Source organism: Condylura cristata, unplaced genomic scaffold (assembly GCF_000260355.1).
Source record: "Condylura cristata isolate star-nosed mole 26May11 unplaced genomic scaffold, ConCri1.0 scaffold00012, whole genome shotgun sequence".
NCBI lineage: Eukaryota > Metazoa > Chordata > Mammalia > Eulipotyphla > Talpidae > Condylura > Condylura cristata.
Window position 1 is genome coordinate 37,771,074 of NW_004567113.1, and position 19,579 is coordinate 37,790,652.

General features: G+C 39.9%; 1 protein-coding gene across 1 annotated transcript in view; it reads right to left on the minus strand.

Annotated features, from left to right (window-relative positions):
* UBE2K (ubiquitin-conjugating enzyme E2K) overlaps positions 1–18,214 on the minus strand; it is a 51,814-nt gene extending 33,600 nt beyond the window's left edge. Inside the window, exon 1 of the mRNA XM_004681338.2 lies at positions 17,939–18,214. Coding sequence (XP_004681395.1) covers positions 17,939–18,001 — 63 coding nt within the window. The 5' untranslated portion in view covers positions 18,002–18,214. The remainder of the gene's footprint in view (positions 1–17,938) is intronic.
* Positions 18,215–19,579: the final 1,365 nt, after the last annotated feature.

A 19,579-nucleotide genomic window follows, 5' to 3' on the forward strand; every position in this document is an offset into this window, starting at 1 on the left:
AGCTAAAAACTGTATGATTTCACTTTCAGAACCAGGAAGCAGAACAGTCATTGCCAACTGCTGGGGGAGAGAATGGGAGTTATAGTTTAATGGGTACAAAGTTTCACCTTTACAAGATAAAAAGATGATGAAGATTTTCAACAATGTGAATGGATTGTTCAAACAGTAACTTTTATGTGTATTTTATCACAACTTTGAAAAAAAGGGGGGAGTGTAAAAAGATTATACCATGTTAACACTAATCAAAAAAAAATTCAGAGTTATTTCAAACAGACTTCAGAAAAAGGAAAATTATCAGAAGTAACACATGTGAAAGAAGTATCTCTCCATATAGACATTGAGTGGGCCCTCCTAGGTGGCCCACCGGGAGAGGCACAGCACTAAGAAGATAAGGCCACTTCAGCATGAGTTTGATCCCCGCTCTGGAGATGATCCACTTGGTGCGGCAGACCTCTTCTGACCCACCCACTACTCCCCTCAGCAGTGTACTTCGTTGATCTGCCTGTTCTGCTTCCCACATTCTGGTGAATCTTCCCACCACCCCTGCACCCCTGGCCTGTACCCCAGGCTTAAATAAATAAATCTTAAAAAAAAAAAAAATCCTCGAGCATATTTGACCAGGAGGCAGAAAATCAGTAAGGCTATAGCTAATAGATAATAGATAAAGGCACCAACAATCAAACTGTTATCTATTGACACGTACATACCATTTCATACAGAAACGGCAGAATACACATTTTCTTTTCATGCTTACACAGAACATTCACCAAACAGACCAAATTATGACCTATAACACAATACCTTTACAAACTCAAAAGAACAGAAATCATATGAAGTATGCTTTCACACCACATAGAATTATACTAGAAACCAATGACCAAAGATAGCTGGAAAGCCTCAAAGTACTTGGAAACTAAACAATAACTTAAAATAACAAATGGGTCAAAGACAAACTAAGAAATTTTTAAAAACTGTATTTTTGCATACAAGAACTGGGGTAAGGAAGAGTTGTGGGGGGTGACAGGATCCACCAGAGAGAATGGGGATCAGAACAGGCAGATCCACTGAAACACACTGCTGAAGGGAGGAGCAGAAGAGACAGGAGAGGTCTATCACACCATGTGGGTCACCCCTCCCTGGCCAGGAATTGATCTCACGCTAGAGACTGCATCATTGTGTTCCACTTAACCTGCTGCACCACCAGGGAAGGCCCTTTAAAATTGAAAACCAAAATACAACTTACCAAGATTTGAGAAATTCAGGAAAATAGCACTCACAGGGGAAAAAGGTAATGTGAAAAAGGTACATATTACACAATTCCAACTACAAGGCATAGTACAAAAGCAAAAGCATGGAGACAGTAAAAAGTCCAGTGGCTCCCAAGACCTGGAAAGGAGAATGAGTAGGCAGAGAGGACAGAGAATTTTTAAGGCCAAGAAAATACTCTGTATGTCCAAACCCACAGAATCAACAACACCCACAGTGAACACTAAAGTAAAATGTAGAATTTCAGGACATTATGCTTATCGACGTAGCTCAATTTGTGGCAAATACACCTAAATTACATTAGAGAATAAAGGCAGAGGCTATGCATTGCTGGTTATTCAGAGAATATATGGGAAATTTCTGTGTCTTCCTCTCAATTTTGCTGTGAACCTATTATTTCTTTAAAAAAAAAATGAGTACCAAACATTTAGAAGTCTTCATGATATATGGGGGGAAATGCATGCAAATATATTTATACTATGATTAGAACTACACAAAATAAACCTGTATTTGAAAATTAATTATAAAATACAAAAAGCCCACAAGTTTCCATGTTTCTGAAACAATCGGAGATTCCTGAATAAAGACTTCACTACATATTATTGAAGAGTTTGGTTAATATTGGTAAATGTAATACTGGTACTTTTGTTATATAAAGATTTTTTTAAAGACTTGTATTTATTTATTTATACACACAAGAATTGAAGTGTAGGTCAGAGGTATTTGTGTGGGGGTGAGGGGAGGGTTTGTGAGAAGATTCACCAGAGACACGGAGTGGGGAGCAGACAGGAGGATCTACTTAAATACACTGCAAAGGGGAGAAGTGGACCAGCAACGAGAGGACTGCTGTGCCACGGGGTCACTCCCTGACCCTCAATCACATTCATGCCACAGTAGCTATAGTGCTGAGGCTTCAACCCCTATGACACCAGGGAATTGTCTTATAATAAAGTATCTTTAAAGAGATTCAGACATTTGAGAATATGAAAGGTATTTTATATGTGAGGCTAAAGAGGCAACATAATTTGAATATGCGGCATAATTCCTGAATAAAGAAAATCTAAGATGGAAAATAAGCTTTGAATTGCTAAAATACTTCCAAGGTCTGGGGGACCTAAAACTATGTCATTCAAGTCCTTTATGTTTAGACACAGAGGCTTGAAAGATGAAGCATGTCCCTGAGAAGCCCTGAGAATACTGACAACTATTTAATGATATTAACATATTTAAACAACTAAAAGTTTAATTTGTTTACAAATGAAAAATAATGTTAAAGCTACCTTAGAAAATCCAATAATCATTCCCAAAAAAAAGTACATACTTAAGTCTGAAAGACAAAAAGGGGCCTCTGGTGGCACAAAGAGTTAAGTCTCAGCACTGTGAGGCTAACAGGGGCAGAAGTCAATCTTCAACTAGGGAGCTAACCCACATGGTGCAGCAATTCTCTGCTGTCTCACCAGCTGCTTCCCTCAGTGGTGTACTTCAGTCAATCCTCTTGAAGGATTGACTGCTCCCTTCTCTGTTTCTGGTGAATCCTTTCATCCTCTGTGCCTCTGACCTACTCCCCAGCTCTTGTATGCATAAATAAATAATTTTTTAAAAAATACTGGAGCAAAGAATCAACAAGTCTGAGAACAACAATAACTGTTCTAGTATTTTCTAAACTCATCAATAACCTGAGGAAAAAACAAAACAGGTATTTTAATCTAAGACTGGGTTCCTATGAGCTAGCTACTAGATTACCAACCATGGGGAAATGTGACCTATTCGCTCTCTGCAAATCACAGCAGAGAATTCCTTGACTACCTACAGTGTATAATTCACATCAAGAGGCAGGCCTGGGGACACCTAGGCCGCTGCTGACCTGATTACGTGACTATCTCCATGGTGGTCTCAGGATAAGTCTGCCTGTGATACCATCAAATACTCTGCTGACACAAGTGCTACGACATGAGGTTACAATGTCCCCTTTCCTGTCCCCAGTAAAACTTCGCCCTCCAATCCTCCCCCACTCTCCAGACTTTATACCCCATACCATTCATTGTCCATGGTCAGTTTTTACTAGCTTGTATGCTTTCCATAAATTACATAAGAACTTCTACTCAAGTAGCAGTCTTGCCTTGTAAACCTGCTTCAAGACTACCTCACAGTGCTCCCGCCACAAAGGGGCAACAAAGTTCCTCTCAAACATGACCTCAACATTTTCTAGAAAACTAAACTACCAATGAATTAATAATTTATTAAAACAGCAGAAAATTTTGTAGTTATACCAAGATCATTTTAAGACAGGAAAAAAGAACCTCATCAAATATATACATTGTCACAAAATAACTGAGCATATCCCAGTGGAACACAAATTTGGTAAATATAACAGACAACATACTCAATATACCCATACCAGAGGATTTTAAAAATGATGTCTGGGCCCTCCCTGGTGGCGCAGTGGGTTAAAGCACAGCACTAAGAAGCTTAAGCCACTTCCACATGAGTTCGATACCCGCCTGCCCCGGAGGAGATCCACATGGCGTGGCAGACCTCTCCTGACCCGCCCGCTGCTCCCCTCAGCAGTGTACTTCGTCAATCTGCCTGTTCTGTTCCCCACTCTGTCTCTGGTGAATCCTCTCACCCTCCACATCTCTGGCCTGTACCCCAGTTCTGTATAAATAAATAAATAAATCTTTAAAAAAAAAAATGATGTCTGTACAAGATGACCTTAAATTACTGGAGTAGGGCCCTCCTTGGTGGTGCAACGGATTAAAGTGCAGCACTCCAAGCTCACAGGAGCTGCTTCAGTGCTAGTGCTTTAGTGCTAGTTAGATACCCAGCCCCAGAGGCTAACACAAATGGTGTGGGAAGACCTGCTTCCCTCAGCAGTGTACTTTGTAGACTTTGTTCTGCTCCCCACTCTGCCTCAGATGAAACCTCTCACGGTCCCTGTACCTCTGTCCTGCACCCCAGTTCTGTATGCATAAATATTTTAAAATTTTTTCGATAAAATTTTAAAATTTTACTAATCAAAATTAATAGCACTGTATTGCCAAAATTTAAACAACTATAATATGCATCTGCTCACAAACTATTTGGATGTCAAAGGCTGTTCTCAATCTCTATGCTCCCGAATGTTATAACACAGCACAAGTTTTCCTTTACATCATTACATAAAGCTAAAATACTTTTAGTATAATTACACTTATTTGCATTTATGGAGATTTATAAATAGAAAGCTTCTTTATTTCCCTAATTTATAAAGGCATATAAAATATTAAGGTCCTCTCTAAAATCAGTGCTATGAAACTATTGCCAGACACTGTGACATGATTCCCATCCCTGGCTAAATAGCTAACCGACATGGTGCAGCAGGCCGCTGCAGTCTCACCCACTGCTCCCATCAGCAGTATAGTTCAGTAATTCCACTGGTTCTGCTCCCCATTCTGTCTCTGATGAATACTCTCACACACATACTTCCCAACCACCTCTCAGGACTACACCCCAATTATTGTATGCATAAATAAAATGTTATTAAAAGTTTCCTTTAATAGGTAAGCTAAAGAAACAACCCAAATGCCCTCAAGTACATCACTGAATCAAGATGTGAGGTATATACACGAGGAATATTATACTCAGCAATCAAAAAAGATAAATGCATGTCATTCACAGCAACATAGATGGAGTTAGAAGGAATTATGCTCAGTAAAATAAGCCAGGAAGAAAAAGAAAGTTTCGGATGGTGTCACTTATAGTAGTAATATAGAGAAAACTAGTAAGGGATCAGAGGGGGGAAGTAATTAATTTAAAAACAAAAGGCAATTATAAATTAGAGACATTCTGCAGGGAAGGAAGAAAGAGATGGATCAAAACGGGGTGGGAAGAGTACAAGGAACTATGGTGATGGGACATGGGTGAATTGGTGGGAATTTCATGGGGATTACATCTGAGAGGCAAAAGCATACACTGTACAAGAAAGATGTAAAATACATTTTTAAAAATTCTCTCTGGAAGAATTAGAACTGAAGGGAAGGAGAAGAAAAGGGAAAAGTATTACATTTTTTTACTCTATTTCTGTACAGGTTTCTCCCTTATCCCAAAGTAGACATTCTGACTTGGCTATTTTTGGGTTAGAGAACACAATTACCATTAATTTTTAAGGGAAAATTTTTGAGCATTCCCAGGCCTAGCAAATAGGAACCAGTTCTACTTCTGAATAGTGGAGGAAAACATGTACTTGGAAATTTTTAACAATGAGACTGTGTATCTTAAATCTGAAATACACTGCTGAGGGGTGCAGAGGGTGGATCAGGAGAAATCTGCCACGCCACCGTGGGTCACCCCCCTGTCTGGGTATCGAACTCATGCTGCAGTTCCTGTGGACAGCTTCACAGTGCTGCGCTGTAACCCCACTGCACAACCAGAGAGAACCCCATCTTAAACTTATTTTAGTACCCACAAATCTACCTATTAGTTGCCTTCTTTGAAACACCACCACTCTCTCTCATTATGAGTAATTTCTTAAATCCTCACTTCCCTCCTTAACCAGCTTCGATGCCATGGACATTCATTAAAATAATTCCCTTGCAAAAACTCAACAACCTTGATGCCCTTATTGCTTTGTGGCCAAGCCCCAATGATAGTTGAATTCATTTCCCAATTAATTAAAGAAACACTTTTCCTGTATCTGCCCCAAGCTACACTGCTGGGGGAAAAAAAAAACACAACCATCATTAATTGGTCTCATGTACAAGTGAAGACCACAAATCCCAAAGGGAAACTACACACTTCCCTGAAAATCTCTGCTCCTATTAAAGATTAATCATCCCATTTATGCCACAATACCACCCCTCTTCTTCTTAGGAATTTTAACTTTGCACCTTTACTTTTCCTTTTTCCAGCATAATCAATTTCTCTCATCCATCAGCACACAAACGTACTCTAATATCTACCAGAATACTTAAGATCTTTAAAGTTGTATTAAAAGCATGAGCATCCCCTCTTCATGTACTCCTGTAAAAGCAAAATTTCTCTAAATAGCTGACAATAGTTACCAGATTCTCACCTTATTTCCACTTAGCAACCTACTCCAAATAGACATCCATCTTCACCATTCCAATGAAAATTTTCTAGTCAAGATCATCACATTGCAAATTTAATGGCCATTTTCCCCATTCAGCATCATGACAAACTTGACTATTATTATTCTCTTCCAGGAATTATCTTTTGTTGACTTCAATGACATCCTATTTCCTGGTTTTCCCAAGACATCACCAATATCTCCCTTTCCTTACCTTTTGTTGGTTTCTCAGTTCCCTTGTCCTAAACTCCCTCCTTTTCTATCAAATTCTCGAGTTAAGTCACTCAGTCTAAACTAAATATAGATGCATGATGCCCAAATCTCTCTCCAGATCTGATCTGGAGCCATTTGTTCAATTGCTTGTTATTTCCCTACCTTAAAACTTACCAATAAATTACTGCTCTTCCCTAACATATTCAATGTGTCCTCCCACTCTTTCCCATCTCAGAAATTAGCACCATGCAGCTGCTAAAGAAAAAGGATCTACATGTTTTTCTAGCTTTTGACCTTTCTTTTGCACCAGCAAGTTCTAGTCTCTACCTTTAACTCATATCCCAATTATGAACTTCTCTTCAGTCTCATAATCAAACCTAATCCCAACCTATAATTATCTTCTGCCTATGCTACCTAGAAAGGTTTCCCAAATAATTCCAGAGTTTAATTTTGTCCCTTTACAACCCTCTATGGCAAGTTGCCCAGCTGAATTCCTTTCTGTATCTTTATTAATGAAGTTCTCATTTTATCTGAGGAATAATGTGCTCAGTTAAAAACATTTCCTAGCTTTTCTTAAACCAAGAAGAGGTTATGATAGTCTTAGATTAAATAAAAATAAAAAACAGAAGTGAATGGGACAACTCAGAAAAGACCTGAAAGGGAGTATATGTACTTGACATGTGCCTTTTACCTTTCCCTTTATGAAATTCAGACTTATCTGGAAAGATATTTTGGGGTTTTATTTTTAAAAGATTTGTTTGTTTATGCATACAAGAACTGGGGTACAGGACAGAGGTATGGGAGAGGAGAGGATTCATCAGAGACCGAGTGGGAAGCAGAACAGGCAGATCTACTAAAACACACTGCTGAGGGGAGCAGAGGGAAAGGCAGGGGAGGTCTGCTGTGCCATGTGGGTCAGCTCCCAGGTCAAGGATGGAACTCATGAGTCACAGAGGCAGGAAGACAGCTTGCTAGCATTGAGACTTAACCCCTGTTCCACCAGAGAGGCCCTGGAAAGGCAAAGGTCAAACTCCTAATAATGGCAAATTGAAAGCTATTAATACTATCAAGTCCCCAACCAAGAAACCCTGGAATACTTCCCTGCAGATGTTTCCTATTTGTTTAAACAACTACTACTGCTTCTTTTGTTATAACTAGCCAAATTCAAGCCCTAACCCCTAAATTATTTTTCCTCACATCCACATCCTCAGTCTCAATTCATTCTCCACATGGTAGCCAAAGTGGTTTTTTAAAACAAACTTTGTCCTTTGTTTGTAATTCTTAATGGCTTACAGCATCACTTAAATCCAAACTTTTCACTTCAAGTGATCTAAATTCCCACCTACATCTCCAACGTTCTCTTCCTTTATCGACAGCACTAGCCTCAATGATCTCCTTTTGGTTGCTCAAACAATAGCAACCTCATTCCTATCTAAGGTCTTCACTGTTGTCTGTGATGTGGAATGTTTTCACCCTAGAAAGCTGGCTTTATCATTCAGAATTCACTCTAGGTCTAAAAAATCCTAGGAAAGGTCTTTCCTGAACCACTCAACAAAATAAACCAATTAATTTAATCTATACAATGTTTTATTTCTCTGCACTGCACATATCAGTTATTTATCTGTCTCCCCTTATCTTATTCACCACTGTAACTTCAGCAAGTATCATGGTGCCTAACATAGAGCTACTTGTTAAATTCTGTTTAATTTAATATACATTAATATAAATATCTATCTAAGGCTAGAGCTCTTAGTACTGATGATACATAGATGGGTGAGCCATGTCAAACCTTAAGATTAGAGTTTAGTGAAGGAGACAGTTACAAACGACTAAAAACACTATAAACTAAAGATCTGGGGGCCCTCCCTCGTGGTGCAGTGGGTTAAAGCACAGCACTAAGAAGCTAAAGCCACTTCCGCATGAGTTCGATTCCCACCTGCCCTGGAGGTGACCTCATGGCGTGGCAGACCTCTCCTGACCCGCCCGCTGCTCCCCTCAGCAGTGTACTTCGTCCATCTGCCTGTTCTGCTCCCCACTCTGTCTCTGGTGAAGCCTCTAGCCACCCCTGAGCCTCTGGCCTGTACCCCAGTTCTGTATGCATAAATAAATAAATATTTAAAAAAAAAAAAAACCTAAAGATCTGGGGGGGCTCTCCCTGGTGGCGCAATGAGTTAAAGCACTGCTTTATGAAGCTCTCCGAAGCCACTGCAGTATGAGTTCTATCCTCAGCCTGAGAGCTGACCCACACCACGTGGCAGACAAATCCTGCCCCGCATGCTGCTCTCTCAGCATTGTACTTTGTCAATCTGCCTGTTCTGCTCCCCATTCTGTCTCTGGTGAATCCTCTTACCACCCCTGCACCCCTGACTTATACCCAGTTCTGTAAGCATAAATAAATAAATATTTAAAAAAAAATTGGGGGTTTGTGTTCTAAGTTCCTCTTTAAAACACTTCTCTGTATATATGTAATTAGAAAAAACAATGAAATACCAAAATTAAGATCTATCTGTATATTTGAAATATTTCATAGGCAAAACAAAAAAATTCTAAAGAATTATTCTGAGAATGCAATTACAGATAATTTTTACTTTAGTAAGTCAATAATTTACTATATTTCCCAAAGTTTAATAAGCATGTTATTTTCATATTCACAGAAAATGATTATTTAAATGGCTGTATATTATTTACTACATAATAACTATTAGCTTTCAATATGTATAAGAGTTGATTGTTTTAATGCATGACTAAATCAATTCCAATTCTCCTATGAAGCATCAGTTTAAGGGTGATTCCCAAGGAACTCACTCCCTGAGGTTAGATTACCCCACCCCCACAGCTCTCCTTACTTAAACTCAACAATCACACATGTAATTAGCTGTTTCATGTCTCATTGCCTTACTGGGCCATAATTTAATCCATGAGAACATAAAACATGTTTATCTTATTAAAAACATTGGTTACATAAAATAAATATTTATTAAATAAATGAAAAATTAAGTCAAAGAGTTAAACAATAGGGATACAAAAGATCTCTCTCTCTCTCACACACACACACACACACACACACACACACACACTGTAAATTAATGTTCCTGGAGATCTTCAAAGAGGAAAACTACAGAGACAAAGAAAGTCCAGATATCCTTCCCACCATCACATTACCTAGTTTTGGGCTTGGACACTGTATCACCACATTTTCGGACCCAACTATTAACAACACTGACACACAAAGGAAGTCAACTTCATCTAGAGGCCACCTTTGTCAACATAACTCCCCCTCGTACCAGAAACAGGGTAAAAGGTATTGCCTTCAGTAGTTGAGGATGAACTCCCTAGAGTTTAAGAAAATCCTTAAATTCATTCGGGAAAACAAATGCCTCCTGCTCAGGCAATATGCTAAGCAATGGAGACAGGGAAATCAGTAAGAGAAAGGTTTCTGCAGTTAGTGACTCATACACATAGTTCCTATGGGCAGATGGAGGTAAAGCACCTAAGTAAACATCTAAGATATAATCAATGTCTGACCAGTTCACAGATATATATAAAATGGTTGACATAAATAGCACCACTTAAAATTTTACCCAAACACTAAATGGCCTATAAATTCAGTCTCATATATACACCGAAAATTTGTGCATATTAGCCAGCAAGACACTGGTAATAACCCACATGTTAAACAGACACACGCATTAACTGCAGCATATTCTTTACATATGTAAAAAACGAAGGAACTACAAAATGATTTTGGAAAAATGGAGCACAAAATGGTGTATTAGCATTACTGAAAAGCATTAGTATCAGAAAACACACAACTGAGTATACTAATCCTCAACAGGACAGTCCAAAGAAACCCAGAAAGGTACATTTACTAGTCCTGCATTTATAATCACTTAAAAAATAAATTCCATCATTACAGAAAGAAAATAGCATTACTGGAGTGGAAGGGGGAGACGCCTATGTAACATGGACCTGCCATCCTACAGCTACAGAAAGAGCTCTTTCAACAATAGCGTCAAAACATTAAATATTTATCAAAGATTTTTCTGGTCTACCTTAAATGTTACTAAAGCTTATTACATTCTAAGCACCATGTAAAATGTTAAAGAGAAGTGGAGCAGAGTTCTCAAGGAGCTTACTGCTATAGCAGGAACAGAAAGACATGCATGTAATTGTCAATAATAATAGAATACCTACTCTGACAGAGATAAACTGTGGATTCAAGAAAAGCTTATCCAGAGTGGTATTTTAGGACAAGTTTCAGAAGACAAATAAAGAAGACTTCTGCCAGGAAGTCAGAACTAAACAGCAAGCAATTTAGTACAGCTAAATGATTGAGGAAGACTGACCATTTGATATATTTGCTGGTAAATAATTGTGTTGAGACCAGAGAGGAAATAATACAAGAGGAAAGGTAGGCTAGAACATAGTATAATGTTCTGCAATAGACAGTGTATTACAAGATTGTATTTTAAAAATTAAATCCAGTGGTATGGACAAAAGATATGAAAAAGTTAAGTGTAACAGTCATAACAGGATAAATAACGCATAGTATAGTAGTCCAAATTCAGAGAGAAAGTAAAATGGAGTTGGTCATCAAAGTAGTTTAGTGTTAAGAGTTACATACAGTTTCAGGTTGACGTGATAAAAAGAGCTCTGGAAATGGATAGTTGTGATGGTTGTACAACAATGTGAACATGTTACAGAGCAATCCCAACATGATTGGGACCTGTGTCCTTAAAGGGACTTAAACTGAGACTCAACTGCAAGACACACAAAAATGCTAATAAAGGGTCTATTTACAAAAAAAGGGAAAATGAAGACAGGAATGACTCAGGAAAAAAGAGGGAGATAAATTGGTAAATGTGCCCTACCAGTTCCGCTGTGCAGCAATAACCTGCTGAAATCCAGCAGAAAACCAAGGACTGGACCCTCCCTGGTGGCACAACAGATTAAAGCACAGCATTTCTTGAAGCCATCAGCAGCAACTGCAGCACAAGTTCAATCCCTGGCCAAGGAAGTGAACCACATGGCACAGCAGACCTCTCCTGACATACCCACTGTTCCCCTTGGTAGTGTATTTCAGTACATCTGCCTGTTCTGCTCCCTACTCTGTCTCTGATGAATTCTCTCACTCCCCCATCCAGCACCTCTGGCCTGTACCACAGTTCTGCATGCATAAGTAAATAGATTGTTAAAAAAAGGAAGAAGAAAGAAAACCAAGGACCCCCCCAAAAACCTTAAGGCTGGTTATATATATACTAAGCCTGGCTACTTAACTCTGGTCTCAGTTCCCAGCAAGCCTCCCTTTGGAGGCAAAGACATTATAAATATTTATAGTCCTTGGTGTCTTGGTAAGGGTAGGGTCCATAAACCTATTTGTGGTGTCCATTGAGGACACCCTTTCCCCCAATCACACACACTTGATGCCATGTATTGTATACTTAAAAAAGTATACAAGAGGGCCCTCCCTGGTGGTGCAGCGGGTTAAAGCACAGCACTAAGAATTGAAAGCCACTTCCGCATGAGTTCAATCCCCGCCTACCCCGGAGGTGACCACATGGCGCGGCAGACCTCTCCTGACCCGCACGCTGCTCCCCTCAGCAGTGTACTTCGTCGATCTGCCTGTTCTGCTCCTCATTTTGTCTCTGGTGAAGCCTCTCGCCACCCCTGCACCTCTGGCCTGTATGCACAAATAAATCTAAAAAAAAAAAAAAGTATACAAGATATAGAAAGTCTGTTAGGTATATTTTACCAATTAAAAAAAAAGAAAAAAGATAAGGGCCTCCCTGGTGGCACAGAGGTTAAGCCACAGCCCTATCAAGCAATCACTAGCCACTTCAACAGGAATTTGATTCCCCGTTGATCAGGGAGCTAACCACATGGTGCAGCAGACCCCTCTGTTTGGCCCACTGCTCCCCCCCAGCAGTATATTTCAATAGATCTGTTCCCCAATCTATCCAGGTAAATACTCTCACCACCACCCACCCACCCACACTGTTAAAGAGTTTTGCAAGCATCCAGCTTTTATAGCATTGTTTATGAAAAGGATAGTCCCACAAAGCAACCACATATAATGAGAGGAGTGGATTTAACCACATCTATCACATAAGCAAAAGCAGAATTTTGGCCTCAGATTCTGTTCTTATAAAGGAGTCTGGCCCATCTAAGCTCCCTATTAGATTTCCAAGGCCTTTTTCAGCTCTAATATTTGAGTTATTTTAACACACATCTAAGACATGTATATACACACATACACACACACACATATATATAGAACAAAGATTTTATTGGAAAGGCATCTTCTGAAAACCTTCAAAATTAAAACAATCACATACACTCAAGTCTTTTACTCAAAGATACTTGAAGGTAACCTGTGCCATTATAGATCTATAAAATAGGGTCCTCCAATGGGTTAAAGTGCAGCACTGTGAAGCTATCCAAAAGCCACTGCAGCATGAGTTCCATTCCAGGCCAAGGGGGTGACCCACATGATGTGGCAGATCTCTCTGGTCGACCTGCTGCTCCCCTCAGCAGTGAACTTCAGTCATTCTGACTGTTCTGCTCCCCACTCTGTCTCTGGTGAAGCCTCTTACTCCCTATACCGCTAGCCTGTACCAAAGTTCTTTTATGCATAAATAAGTAAAGCTTAAAAAAACCAAAGTCTGTAAGGTAACTATAAAGGAGTAGAAAGTGGAGTTTCTATGATGCTAGTAATATTCTGTTGCTGGTTTTTGTTTTTGTTTTTTTAATTTGAGTACTGGTCATACTTTTTTGCACATACATTTTACTTTACTATGGAGTAAGGTGTTTTTCCCCCCAAAGATAATAGTAAAGAAATTTAGAAAAGTACTCTAACTCTACAACCATGTTTGTATATATTAGAATTATGCAGCCTTTCTGACCTAACCATGTTTTTTTTCTAACTCTATCAATAATCTCAATAATCTGCCCCCAAGTTCCAATTCGGGAGCTTCCTTAAGAGATCCTTTACTTATGAATTACAATATTCCTGCAATTCCTTTGGAAGTTTCCTTTGAAGTCTAGCTCAAGACTTCGCTCTACACCTGCAGAACTATAATAATTACTCTCTCACTGAACTTTATCTTCACTCGGATAAGGTTTTTGGGACTGTGGTCAATAAGCTCAGTAACTGTTGGTAACATATATCATAGTGGGAAATTATGTTCTTTACAAAAAAGTGATATGCTTTGAAATTCCAGATATATCTAAAATCTATACCTGATGGACAATGATCAAAGTCTTTGCAACAGTAAAATAAAAAACAAGAAATGCACCCCAAACAGTATTATTTGGATAGGCTTTGATTTCCTTCCCCAATCTATGTTTTCCTTGTTTAACTCATATCCAGAAACCCATTAATTAAGCACAAGATTTAAATAAGGTACACAGAACTGTTACTTAATTAACTTTAAAAAACAAAGCACTTTTCTAAATTGTTCAAATTGTAGTTAGTTTACAGCAAAGAACTTCGCCCTTTTTAAAAGAAAAAACATTTTAAAAAAAGGTAGTCATTAATTTATAACTGAAGTCTTAAAAATAAAATCAGAACACTTGACATAGCTAGTAATAGCCAGGTTATGAACAAGCCATGATAGTATATATTTTACTATACTACGTATCTTAAGAATTATGTCTTACATGTTCCTCCAAAGAATTTTGTCAATAAATAGAAGTTTTATCTACAGCAGTGGCTGTCAACTTATGGCAAAATGTAGAGAAATTTTTAGTTGCTACAACTGGCAAGGACAAAGAATGGGGGGGGGGTTGGATGATGGGGTGGGGGGAGTGGCAATGCCACTGGCAGGATGCTGTTGAATATCCTATACTGCATAGGAGAACCACCTGCAAGCAGATTTCTCTTCCCAGTGGAAATAGTACCAAGGTTGAGAAGAAACCAATCTACTGATACCTAGAGATTTTCTTTTAAATATCTGCCACTAGTTCTATATTGAATGACTGTATCAAATATATACAATTTAATGACATAAAAATCCACTTAAATGTTAAAGGAAAATTTAAATAGGAGTTTTTGTGAAACCAATTTGTCAACACCATAAATACTACCTATGCGAATCCTAGAAAATGTGAGCGAAGTCCAACTACCATGTGAAAAACGATAGGTATCATATAGCACAAGAACAAGCAACAACAGTATGTGCATGTATCTAAGGGCATTTTATTGCACTGTGCTTCAAATTTAAAAATATTCTGCATTTTGAAATACAAGTAATTCTTTAACTTAATTACAGGCAACATTTATTTTAATGTTTTAACAATTAAATTAGGTTGTGTTTCAATCCTTTAACCAGTAATACAAACCTGGTTCGATCATTTTTAAATAATTAAAAGCATACCTAACCTTGACAAGTCATGACTATGTGGTACAATATAAACACATGCAGATCCAGATCCAAATCCTGAAACTACATTTAAAGACAAATAATTTAACTTTTCTAAATCTCAATCCTCTCATCTAAGAAACAGAAAATCTAATTCAAAGATCTGTTCTTGAGAATTAGAAATACACATAAATAAGTACTAAGACCCACTCTAATTGTAGTTAATAGCAGTAGTAACAGTAAATAATAATATAAAGTATGGCTTAAATTCTGATTATAGTTTTATTCTAGGTGTATCTGATTTATGCATTTTGACTCATAGCAATGTAGTATACTTTAAATCAATTTCCCACTCTAGCAACTTGGGAGATGGTGCATTTATTATTTTTAGTAATAACATATTCACATGACTCAAAATTCAAAAGGAATCTGTTTCATATCAAGACACCCAATTCCCTACATAGAGGCAATCAATTTTACCAATTTCTCATTAATCCTTTCACCTATACAAACACATACAAATATTTCCCCCAGACATAACTGGTGACCTGTTTCACATTATTGTGCACCTAGATTTTTGTATTAATCTTGAAGGTTATATTTTAATTACTAACACTCCAAGGATGATCACTTATAACTAGTTAGGGTCACAATTCAGCAAATGTCAGCCATCTTCACAATGGTACTTAAAAGGCCAAAACAAGCTACTTAAAGTATTCTTAGTAACAAACACTGAAAATATATATTGCTAAACTGGACATCTACATGGTAACACATGAATACTTGATTATTTGAGCAGCCACTCAAAATAACAGCACTTACACACTTAAAAAGGAAGCACATATATTGTTCTGCAAGTCTTTCAGTAAGTTGAAAATATTATAACTAGGCTCACTAAAATGTTGCTGGAAAATAAAAGTGAAATGTAAAACTAGGTTATATTAAATTATTTGACCCTTCCCTCAACGTTCTGTACACTTAGTTTCCAGATATTATCTTTGAAATTTATAAATGTATTGATAAAAAATTCTTAATTTGCATTTCCTGTTTTCTTTCGCTGAACCACTGTGACACCTACATCATCTTTTATATAAGGGTTCATCATCCCTTACACATACAAGCAGTATTATTAACAATATGTTTCTACAGCAACACAAGTTCTCTTTTAAGCTTCAACTTATGCTAAGAATATCATAGTTACGACTCCACCTCACTTAAAGCAGACAATATATAAATGACCAAAGCAGTAACTTACCACTTATCAGTGATAAAATAAAGCTTTGGAACTCTCATATGAAGTTTCACGCTTGTACAAACTTAGCATAGAGAAAAGAAATGTTTTCAGCTGTAGGTAATAAAATTAGCTGTAACCTTTCAATAGATATGCATGTTAACTATTTTAGAATACTTTTTCATATGAAATAAAAAAGTAGAATCACTGTTTCACTGTATGAGTAGCTATTTATGACGGTATTTCTGTACTGTACCAGGAAAATACAAAGTCATCCTTCCATTCAGAGTCCTGGCACTTGAACAAATACAGAGGTCAGAGTTCATAGACATGCTCTGTAAAACTGATGGTTACTTAACACTACTACAGTCAGTAAGTTTGCTAGTATTTATCAATTTTGTATAATTTTAAAGAATTATTTTCTCCAAGTACTTAATTACTGTGGCACCAATTAGGTCCAAGTGTTGTCAGGCTTACTGTGAGTAGGAATTTCACAAATCATTTAGGTCTCAAAGTTAATCAAAGTAAGAGAATAAATAGCCATGATATGTCAATAAGGTGTGTAATACATTGAAAACAACCATTTCAGGATTTTTATTCTTTGTTAAAACCAAGCAGGAAAATCGCTTGGCAGTTTTGTTGATTTTGGTGTCAAATAGTACTGATATCTGCATAATTGTGAGCAAAATGACAAAAACATTTAGAATGCCTTACATAAGTAAATGTGGCTAAGACTAGTGTATTTAACTCTGCTGGTCTCAAGAGTAGCTTGAGACCATCCCCCTTCAAAAATCAATTATTTCAGATAAAACATGTTGGGATAAACACATTATAAGGAGATATCACAGCATATTAATTTGATGAAATCCCATGTTTCTAATAGGTCTGTTTTCAAAAACCAGAAGCAAGTTAACTAAGAGGGACATCATAATGAAGTTTCACAGCACAACACAAGAGTCACAGAGGCATTGTTTTAGAAGACGCTCTGATCTGTAACTTGTAAACACTTTGAAGCTACCCAAACACGGCATTTTTCCTACCTAAAAATATTTAAGTGTCTTTAATACACCAAGCAACTTGCCTGTACCCAATCAAAAGGCTTTAGCTGTCATAGAAAGGAGGCCTAGGAATTAGAGGTAAGTGGAAATGAGATAATGGTCTAATTTGGCCTTCGTTTCATTTCTTAAGTGAAATTCCTCCCCCCCCCCCATCAAAATAAGATAGTATCCCATTCTGTTGCCTCTTCCTGCCCAACACCTAGGAGGGAGGAACTCCTAGGTCCTTTTCCTTCCATCCTGACCTAAGGGCTCTCGTCACTCCTCCCCTAAGGAAAGAACGCGGGAGGCCAGACTAGACTCCGGCCAGAATACCCTCAAAAGTGTGGGCCTGTGAGCAGCGCGGCCCGACAGATCCAGTTACCACCTTTCCCCTTCCCCCAACCCACTTCCCGGGTTTTCTCGAGCTCGGCCTGCGCCTTCTCCACCCTACAGTCACACATCCAGCTGTTGCCACAGGCTCCGGGCTCGCTCTAGAGCTCACACCCTGCCCCGCAGTGTCCCCTTCTCCACCTGCCCCCCACACCGCGTCCCTCCCCAGCACACCGCCCGCGAGATCGTCCATCCCAGGGCCCGGGGAGAGGAGGGGAAGGCGGCGGAAGGAGGGGGAGACTGCTGCTTCCCCATGGGCAGAAGGGCGGCCGCAAGGAGGGCCACTCGAGGGTGACCGAGGCTGCCGGGGTCGCCGCAGGAAGGGCCCTCCCGCCCTGGGCTGAGGTGGGGGGATGTCCGGGAGTTCATTTCTGACCTCCTCGCTCTTCAGCACCTCCTTGAACTCCCGCTTGATTCGCTGCACCGCGATGTTGGCCATGTCTCCGCCCGCAGCTGATTCGTACCCGCCTCCTCCGCCACCGCTACGACCACCGCCACCGCCGCCACCTCCTCCTCCACCGCCTCCTCCCTCGGCGATTCACACCCGAGCACACGAACGCTGCCACTGCCACCCCAGCCGCCGCGCTCTTCTCAGTGTGGAATCACCTCCGCGCCCGGCCACCAAAATGGCGCCGGGTCCGCGCATGCGCAGGACGCTGACCTGGCCGGGCGGCGCAGCCGCTCCCGTTGTAGCCCCCATACGCCTCAGCCGCGAGCCCGCGCCGCGCCGCGTGTCTCAGCCCGAGCTGCGGCCGCGTGGCTCCGCCCAGTCGGCGTCGGGCCCTGGAGGGTGCGGCTTCCGCGCTGGCCGGCGCGGCCGGGTCGGCTGCCGCGCCTCCGCCCCTCCTGAAGCGCATGTGGTACGCTCCGCGCTGCCAGCCCCTGGCTGGCGACCAAAGGCTCGAATCCGACCTGACGGGTTCGGGCGGCTGGGCTCGCCGGGGAGTGCCCGCCCCCACTCAGACCCAGAACCGACGGGCTCGGGGTGCCAGGCTCGGTCTAGCGCCTGAAAGCACTGTTCCAGAACTCAGCCCGGTCCACTTTCAGTTGGTGTAGGCCCGGGAACATCCGCTGCGCTCGGCTTTTGTTCTGGAGCCATTATAGTGCCACAGTTACTCCCATCGCTCAGGTACTACATCCAAATCCTCGCCTCGAGGGTAGTCAGCGTTGGGTCCCATCAGGGGCATGGGAGAGGGGGCGATCTGCGTGGCCATGACGGAGGTGGGTTTGGAAACCAGATGTTGAGCTTTGACCCACCTAGATAATCAACCCCGAGCCATTGAGCTAAAGACATAGTTTTTGGACTGGAGTGCACATCGGAATCCCTGGAGAGCTTGTTAAAAACCAGATTGCTGGGCCGCATTAGGCGTGGGCCTAATAATTTGCATGTTTAAAGAAGTTCCCAGATGCTGCTGCTCCTACTATTGGCTCAGGGGCCACACAATGAAAAACAATACATTGAAACATGTGAAAATAGTTTATGCATTAAAGTGAAAGAAAGAGAAGCAGATGCTAGTTGGGAGGGGTTAGTCCAGCACCTACGATGGTACCTGGTGCTAGCAGGCACTCAATAAATATTGAATGAATAAATGAGTAAAGATAAGAGTAAAATGTTTCCAACGGAAAGTAAATTTGAAAGGCAATTTGAAAGCAGTTGTTAGGTTTACAGAAAGTAATGGGATTTTCATGCCGAGAGGTACTTGGATGGAATATCTTGGAAGAAGTAATACAGTTTATTTAGAAGTTTGTATTTCATGCACTTCTTTCACCTAATCAGTATGGTATTATAAAAATCACAATACCTGGTTATTAGAAAAAAATCACTAAAATTGTGGCCACAAAAAGGGAAATAGTTACTGGAAATAAATCATTCAGTGAAGGCACATAGAAAAAAAAAGATTTCTGTGAACTCCTGCCTCAGGGACCAAGAGGGACGTTTTTATTTCAACTCTCTTTCATGCCAGCTCTATTGGCCAACCTTGGCTTCCTTATTCCTGCAGCAAAAATAAGAAAACTG